Source organism: Sapajus apella, unplaced genomic scaffold (genome assembly GCF_009761245.1).
Source record: "Sapajus apella isolate SASKATOON/1434 unplaced genomic scaffold, GSC_monkey_1.0 scaffold46, whole genome shotgun sequence".
In the NCBI taxonomy this organism is placed as follows: domain Eukaryota; kingdom Metazoa; phylum Chordata; class Mammalia; order Primates; family Cebidae; genus Sapajus; species Sapajus apella.
This window is the reverse complement of record NW_022436986.1, coordinates 836,999-846,193: the sequence shown is the minus strand read 5'-3', so window position 1 is coordinate 846,193 and position 9,195 is coordinate 836,999. Positions and strand designations below refer to the sequence as shown.

The window sequence follows — 9,195 nt, the reverse complement described above, 5'->3', positions numbered from 1 at the left end:
CCATGGCTTTAAGCTAACTGCTCCCCTCCCATCACATGCCTTTGATCATGCTGACGTCATTGGCCCCATCCCCGATGGCCAGTATCACCACCTTCTTGTACTTCTTCATCAGCTCTACCACCTGGGCCTTCTGAAGGGGTGTCATCCGGCAGCAGATCACCCCCTTGCACATGCACGCTGTTCGCAGCAGTTCCAACTCCAGGTTCCCTTCTAGAGCATAGGCCTGCAGCACCAGGACACACTCACTCTTCAGATTGCCCAAAAAAGCTCTCAGAGGATGACCTTCCCAAATGGTTCCCTTTCCCTCTACACTCTACTGTCCTTCACAGGGCAGACATAGCTGTTCCCAAGGCACTCCACCCCCCAAGGGAGGCTGAGCACCCAAGTCAGTTCTAGGCATCCTCCCATCTGACTCAGCCTCCAGTGGGAAACTGGTCAGGACCTCTCATTGGGCCAAGTCAGTTGACGGGGCTATGAGGCCAAGTGACTTCTTGGGAGACCTGTTTCTGCTTGCTTCCCTCTTCCCCTAAGTGACAGGCCACATCAGTAGAGAAGAATTTGGATAAGGAAGAAAGACACCCTTGGCTTCTCTTTCCTTATTTACTTCTTCCTAAAGAAGGCTAGAGAAAGGAGTCTTTCAGGCAAGGGCACCTGAAGGGAAGGGGAATAGGGTGACTCATGGAATAGGAAAGGGGGTCTTGAAATTTCCCTGAAGTATGTTGGACCTAGGAAAAATGTTCCTTGGAGGAAGAGAACAGAGTGTAGCTCTGTGTTGCCCACCAGACTGTAGCCATTGATGATCAAGCCATAGTTGCCATTGGCCATCTCCTCAGGTATTTCAAAAGGCATTTTGGGCTTCGTGGTGAGGTAAATGTTTATGGGGTCTGAATCCAGGAGAGATTCGGGTTTCATCTTGTCCCTTGCTGTCCTGAAAGCCAAGAGTAGTGGTCAGAGTCTGACCTGAAGCTTCAGAATTTAGGAGGAAAATGTGTCCCCAGATGAAAGTGGGCAAAGTGGCTAGAGGAACTCTACAAAGCACCAGCCAAGACCTCAGACGTGACAGCCTTTCAAGACCTGCCACTGCCATAGGTCCCTGACCATTCACATGCTGCACTTCTCCATCCCCACACTCCAGCCCTATTTAGCCCAAATGCTTCTCACAAAATTTTTTCAAATATTTTAGGTTTTTGTTTTTCCCACCTCCATGTCTTCTCTGTTCCTTCTGGTGGTGTGGGACCCACACTAGGGGAAGAGATGAATAGGAAATTTTGGGTCCAGATTGGCTATGGCCAATCTCCCATCTATACCTGAGTTCTTTCCAAACAGTCTCATCATCCCTGCCTTCCACGATGAACACTTCATCCATTTCATCGTCAAATATCTTACAGGAGTAGGCAACATTCACAGCAGTCTCTGTAGGGAAGGGGAGCACAAGTGTCATTTTGGCTGGTGTTTATAGACAAGGACAGGATCTTCACAGTGTACAGGTACACAGGCTGTAATACTGGGCAGGCTGCAGAGCCCATTCATCCTCATTTGCTATGGATGCAATCAAAGTGCATTTTTAATGAATCAGTGAAGATCATATTCAAACATCCATAGATGACTGTCTACCTGCACAGACTATGGGTTGCTTATCGATAACTGTGGTCATTCTGGCCTTCTCTAGAAAGTCTTATCCTATTTCTTAGAGCAATTTCGGTTTTTATCCATTTCTCCAGGCAATCAGGATGTGCTTTTTGAACAGCATTGTGCCCATTTCTATGCTAGATTTTATGAGGGACTAAGACATGTTTAAATTCTTCCTTTACATCAAATAGTGTGGAATTTGGAATAAAGTCATACTAAGAAAAAAATCAGTTCCTGAATCCTGGCTACAAATGGTATCAAAATTCAGAGGAGAGATTGCAATTGTCAGAGACACTTTCTTGAAGGAAGGCCTTGGAGGATGATAAGAATTGAAAGAAAAGGGATTTTAAGTGGGTAAACAACCCAAACCAAGGCCCTAGAGTAGGACCTGGTTTGTTTGGGCGCACACTTAAGATAATGGTAACATTAGGATGCAGATAAGGATGTGAAGAGCAATAGATTATTAAAATCTTGAAGGTCAGATAGAGGATTTTGACCTTTACAACATGGAGTCACTGTAGGTCCCTGAATAGAGTAGTAACATCATAAAATTAGTATATTTGGGGAAGATTAAACTGATGGTTGATTGTCACTGTATATTTGAGGAAGATTAAACTGATGGTTGTATGTTGGCTGTACTGAAATTAATAAGGGCAAGAGACAGAGAGATAAGTTCAGAAGCTTGTGTAAGTACAGCCAATAGGAAATGAGGTTGAACTTGGAGGGTAACACAGGAGGATTTTCAGACAAATTCATGGGATACAGTGAGAGAGTGACTCTATAGGACAACAGAGAGGGTACAATCAAAGACAATTTTAAAGTTTAGCATGTGAGTTCCTGAATGACAGGGGTCATGTCTGATTGATTCATCTGTCTTCAATGCCTAATATATCATCTGGCATAAAGCATATGCTCAGCAAATTGTATACAAGATTGAGAATAAAGGTGTCCTGTAAGGACTTGATTTGACTTAGAAGATATATATCAAAAAAATGGCTAAGTAAAAAAAAGAAAAGAGGTGGAAAAGAAATGGCTAAGATGGATAAGGAAGAGGATCAATCAGTCTAGGGGTTTACCTTGCTTATCTCCAGTTAAAACCCATAGTTTAATTTTGGCTTTGTTCAGGGTGATGATTGTCTCAGGTACTCCATCTTGTAGCTTGTCTTCTATGGCTGTGGCCCCTAACAGCTTTGAAAAGATGTATCAGTGAATGAGGAAAAAGGAAAGAGGCAGAGCATTTAGTGCTACCTAATGACTGAGCTGGCACCTCTGCACTCTCTTTAGTGAGCTGGCTTTGTCCTGGTGTGAGGATCTCAGGGGTATAAAAACTCAGCACATTCTGCCTTGCAACTCACACAGCTTTTCAGCCAGATTACTTAGCTTCTGTGAACAGCTTTGGGATTAGAAACACTGCTAGAAAGATAAAAATTATCACCAGTGCATTCTTTCATTATGGATTCAGAAGGTCCAGGATATACTGAATCGGCTGGGATTCCAGTATCCAGCCTCCCTGGCACAAAACTATGGAGCTCTCCAGCCAAGCTTTCCTATCCTTCCTCTCAGAGACAGCCTGCATCTGTTAATCCTCTAGGAGCTACTTTCAGAGCCCTTGCCCAGTCTGCTGACTGCCAGCCCCCATCCCTAACCCAGTCTGTCCCTGGCTTCCTCACTAACCATCAAGTCTTTTTCAACTTCTTCATAGACATTTGATAATCTGCTTTCCCGGTTCTCTAAAGACAAGCAGGCTTCACTGTGCCTTCTGCTCCAGTCCTGGAAGAATGCTTCATCCAACTCTCGGTAGGCTACCATTAGGGTGCGAAGGCCTTCACTGGCATAATCCTGGAAGACATACATGTGTGTGCACTGAGTGGGTCTGGGTAGAGTTAAGGCTAGTTAAGGGACTGGCAGACCTACCCCACAGGCCTCATCTGCCTGCAAAATAGGGTTTAATAAATTAGTGGCATGGTTCTAGTTCCTAGCCTCAGCAGAAAGCAACTGATAGGCTTTTTCAGCAAAATGTCCCTAGGATGGGGCCAGCATAGCAGGAAGGTTGAGAGTAATTCTGAGGAATGGAAGTTCTAGCTTTTACTTATAGTTAGGTAATTTGCTGTGTGACTCTGGGAAAAACCAAGTCTAGATTTCTTACTTGTAAAATTGGGATGATTATACAACCTCTACGGACAGGATAATGATGACTATTATATGAGAATGAAGGGAATAATAAAGTAAAAAGAAGCAGTTGTTATAAAAAAAAATCAAAGGTGTTACCAGTTTTTACAAGCATACATTCATTTCCATTTTCCTTTCTCCTTCCTTCCACAAATATTCAATGGGCATCTTACCCCACACATACTTGTGTATTTGTCTACAGTTGGTTGGTTCAGTTGATTAGCCATAGCCGGCATGTTAATGAGGGCACTACTGAAATGCTCTTGGGGCAAGTTAGCATCGGTTTGTTCCTTATGCACTGACGTATCCTAACTAACCATAGCTAACCATCTTGCAGGAATAAACTCTTGGTCATAAGGAGGGCTGGGTGAGAGTGTGAGTGGTTTAGGGGAGAATTCATATTGATCTAAGGGTAGGTTAGAAACAGATTTTGTATATAAAGGACTGCACATGAACAACAATTCTACACTATCACTGCTATGGAGAATGGCAAACTAATTCACTTTGGCATTATAAGAGCAAAGAGAAACAGAATTTACTCTCAGTTTCCTGTGCAACTCCTGAGTGTTTGATGCTAGCTGTCAGGTGAAATGAACATAAGACAATATATGGACAGAATACCATTTCTTAAACCTCTATACTGTTGGCAGCCTCAGAAGCCCCAGAAAAGATTTCAGGAGAGTTCCTAAGAAGGAAGTGATAGTGGCAGAAACTGGTTTTGATAGGACACAGATAAAATAACTTGACATGCTTATCAATACAATGACAGATTCATTAATCAATTCAACAAATAACTTCGTGGTAGGTGTTAACATCTTTTATTCCCACTTGTGTGTTTTTTCTCTTAGTGCTGGTATGAGGTAAACTAGGGCCTGGGAGCCACATCATGCCTGCTACCTGTATGTGCATGACTTGTTTGCTGATTCCTGTTTCAGAGGGCCTGGAATTCTGCTTTTGTGAGTGGGCTGTTGGAGCGTGACTCTTACAGATTTGCCATCAGTGGTGAATAGACTGCAGCAGAGTCAGGCCCCACTATCAGTGTCTGTTGAAGATGGCAAGCAGGAAGCATGTCAAAAGATCTGAAACAGTTTTCTGACTTCCTTTGAGCCTAGTCTGTAGAAATGCTTTCAAAAAGGTACCTTAATTCACATGTTCTGAAAGGTTAAATGATAAAAGACTAGTCCATAAAAAATACTATGGCCTCTGGGAACCAGTATAGGCACAAGAGCTCTTGTGTGGGATATTTCACTGACTTAAAAAACTGGAGATATAATCCATATGCCATAAATTTGACCCTTTTATACAATTCAGTGGCCTTTTAAAAGTATGTTCACAAACTTTGTGCACCCATTACTACTATCTAATTTCAGAATATTTTCATTATCCCAAGCTGAAACTCTGTATCCATTAGCATTAGCAGTCATTCCCCATTCCATTTTCCTCTAGCCCCATGATGGCTACTAATTTACTTTCTGATTCTATAGATTTGCCTTATCTGGACATTTCATATAAATGAAATCTTTGTGGCCTTTTGTGACTGGCTTCTTCACATAGCATAATGCTTTTAAGGTTAATCTATGTTGTAGCATTTATCAGTACTTCACTCCTTTTTATTGCCAAATACATTCCATTGTACAGGTAAACCACAATTTATTTATCCAATCATCTGTTGATAAACATTAAGGTTGTTTCACTTTTTTGGCCATTATGAACAATGCAGCTTTGAACATTTGTGTACACGGTTTTTAAAAATTTTTTTAATTTTTGTGAGTATAGGTGTATTTATTTGTGGGAAATATGGAATATTTTGATACAGGCATATAATGTATAATAATCATATCAGGGTAAATGAGATATCCATCACCTCAAGCATTTATCCTTTGTGTTACAAACAACCCAATTATACTCTTTTAGTTACTTAAAAATGTACAGTTAAATTATTAACTCTAGTCGCCCTGTTGTGCCACCAAATACTAGATCTTATTCATTCTTTCTACGTTTTAGTACCCATTTGCCATTCACACACTTCCTCCCTCTGCCCCACTACCCTTCCCAGTCTCTGGTAACCATCATTCTACTCTCTGTCTCCATGAGTTCAATTGTTTTAATTTTTAGCTCCCACTAAGTGAGAACATGCAAAGTTTGTCTTTCTGTGCCTGGCTTATTTCATTTATTAAGAACATAATGATCTCCAGTTCTATCCATGTTGCTGCAAACATAGGATCTCATTCTTTTTTTTTTTTTAATAACTGAATAGTTCTTCTTGTGTATATGTATCACATTTTCTTTATTCGTTTGTCTATTGATGGACACTTAACTGTTGTGACTATTGCTGCAATAAACATGGAAGTGATGATATCTATTCAATACACCCATTTCCTTTCTTTTGGGTGTATACCTAGCAGTGGGATTTCTGGATCATATGGTAGCTCTATTTTTAGTTTTTTGAGGAAACTCCAAACTGTTCTCCATAGTGTCTGTACATGTAGGGTCCAGCCCTACTAGGGTTGTGGGGTGGCCCCTATCACTGTGTTGAGGCACTGCATCCAAGACGTGAGACAAGCCACCAAAGGAATGGATGAGAGCAGATGGGCTCAGGGGGCCAACGCCACTTACAAGTGGAGACAGGCGAGGCCCCAAGCGTCCAGGCAGGTCTGTATTTATTTGGTATGGGTTGGGGGGAAGGGTAGTGAGTGAGGTCATCTTTTGGACAGTGATAGGGCCAAGACGATCACGTGAGCAATAAGCAAAGGGCCTACCCCCATTAGGTCACCAAGGCAAGGAGGTTGGCAGAATGCAGTAAGGAGGTGCAGTGTGCAACATCTCTTATCTAGGGACAGGCAACTTTTAAGGATTTCTCTAGGAAGATGTTCTGAGTCAGCCCAGTAGTACGAGAGCTGACAGGGAGTACAGCCACTGAGGCGCGATTATACCGGAGGGGTTTTAAGCCCTCGGATGTTCGAGGGATTGCCAGCCTAATGCCAGCTTTCCACAAGAACTGCCATGTAAGATACTTCAACTCCCTTACAGCAGAAGTGACTCTTGCTCCAAGCCTGCCATACAGCAGGTATCTTTATGATACTGAATGCTGCCGCCTGGGCCAGCCTGCCATGTAGCACATGCCCTTTCAGGCAGGGGCATTACTGCCTGGGCCATTGATTCTTCTCCTGTCATGGCTGTTTTTCCCTAGTTCATGCTGTGCACCGTGTCTGCTCTTGACACTCCTCTGACTACAAACTAAGATATCATTATATAAAAGGATTATATAAAAGGAAATAAATGAGCAATAAGATATTCTTCAGGCACTAATTGTGCCAGGGGTGTGCTTAGCTCTCCTTCCTCAGTGCCCAGAAGGGGAGTTACCGACATATACTAATTTGCATTCCCAACAATAGTGTACAAAGGTTCCCTTTTATCGACATCCTAGCTAACATTTGCTATTGCTTGTCTTTCGGATAAAAAGCATTTTAACTGGGATGAGCTGATATTTTACTGTAGTTTTGATTTGCATTTCTCTGATGATCAATGATGTTGAGCACCTTTTTTTTTCCATTTATTTATTTTATTGCATTTTAGGTTTTGGGGTACATGTGAAGAACATGCAAGATTGTTGCATAGGTACACACGTGGCAGTGTGATTTGCCGCCTTCCTCCCCATCACCTACATCTGGCATCTCTCCCCTTGCTATCTCTCCCCAACTCCCCATCCCCCACCATCCCTCCCCTATTTCCCCCCAACTGACCCCAGAGTGTAGTGCTCCCCTCCCCTGTGTCCATGTGTTCTCATTGTTCATCACCCGCTTATGAGTGAGAACATGCGGTGTTTGATCTTCTGCTCTTCTGTCAGTTTGCTGAGAATAATGGTTTCCAGGTTCATCCATGTCCCTACAAAGGACCCAAACTCATCATTTTTGATGGCTGCATAATATTCCATGGTGTATATGTGCCACATTTTCCCTGTCCAGTCTATCATCGATGGGCATTTGGGTTGGTTCAAGGTCTTTGCTATTATAAACAGTGAGCATCTTTTTATATGCCTGTTTGCTATTTGGATGTCTTCTTTTGAGAAATGTCTCTTCACATCTTTTGCCTATTGTTAAAATGGATTATTAGATTTTTTTTCCTATAGAGTTGTTTGAGTTCCTTTTATATTCTGGTTATTAATCCTTTGTCAGATGAGTAGTTTGCAGATATTTTCTCCCATTCTGTGGGTTGTCTCTTTACTTTGTTGATTGTTTCCTTTGCTGTGCAGAAGCTTTTAAACTTAACGTGATCCCATTTTCAATTTCTATTTTGATTGCCTGTGCTTGTGGGGTATTAATTAAGACATTTTTGCTCAGACCAATGTGCTGGAGAGTTTCCCCAATGTTTTCATTTAGTAGTTATATAGTTTGAGGTTTTAGATTCAAGTCATTAACCTCTTTTGATTTGATTTTTGTTTATGGTGAGACATAGGGGTCTAGTTTCATTCTTCTTAAAAAAAAATTTTTTTTTTCCTTAAAATAGTCAGGGTCTTGCTTTGTTGCCCAGGCTGGTCTCGAACGCCTGGGCTCAAGCAGTCTTCCTGCCTTACTTCCCAAAGTGTTGGAATTATAGGCGTGAGCCACTATGCCCATCCTAGTTTCATTCTTCTGCATATCATTTTCCCAGCATCATTTATTGAAGAGACTGTCTTTTCTCCAATGTATGTTCTGCACCTTTGTTGAAAATGAGTTTACTGTAGGTGTATACATTTGTTTCTGGGTTCTCTATTCTGTTCCATTGGTCTATGTGTCTGTTTTAATGCCAGTGCCATGCTGTTTTCATTACTATCGCTCCATAGTATAATTTAAAGTCAGGTAATGTGACTCCTCCAGTTTTGTTATTTTTGCTCAAGATAGCTTTAGCTTTTTTGGGTTTTTTATGGTTCCATATACATTTTAGGATTTTTTTTTCTATTTCTGTGAAGTATGTCATTGGTATTTTGATAGGGATTGTACTGAATCTGTAGATTACTTTGGGTATAGACATTTTAACAATATTTACTCTTCCAACCCATGAATATGGAATGTCTTTTCATTTTCTGTGTCCTCTTCAATTTATTTCATCAATGTTTTATAGTTTTCATTATAGAGATCTTTCAGTTGTTTGGTAAAGTTAATTCTGGGGTATTTAATTCTCCTTGTAGCTACTGTAAATGGGATTACTTTCTTGATTTATTTTTCAGATTGTTTGCTGTTGGCATATAGAAATGCTATTGATTTTCGTATATTGAGTTTGTATCATGCAACATTATGGAATTTGTTTATCAGTTCTAATAGTTCTTTGGTGGAGTCTTTAGGTCTTTCCAAATATAAGAGCACATCAACTTCAAACAAGGATAATTTGACTTCTTCCCTTCCAGTTCAGATGTTCTTT

At 41.2% G+C, this 9,195-nt stretch overlaps 1 protein-coding gene across 1 annotated transcript in view; it reads right to left on the bottom strand.

The window, feature by feature from the left end:
- Positions 1-9,195, bottom strand: part of LOC116524642 (phospholipid-transporting ATPase FetA-like) — a 118,182-nt gene that overhangs the window by 18,728 nt on the left and 90,259 nt on the right. Inside the window, exons 18-22 of the mRNA XM_032239969.1 lie at positions 3,304-3,468; positions 2,706-2,817; positions 1,308-1,413; positions 781-928; positions 40-223 (exon numbers count right to left, since the gene is read on the bottom strand). Of these exons, the coding sequence (XP_032095860.1) occupies positions 40-223; positions 781-928; positions 1,308-1,413; positions 2,706-2,817; positions 3,304-3,468 (715 nt within the window). The remainder of the gene's footprint in view (positions 1-39; positions 224-780; positions 929-1,307; positions 1,414-2,705; positions 2,818-3,303; positions 3,469-9,195) is intronic.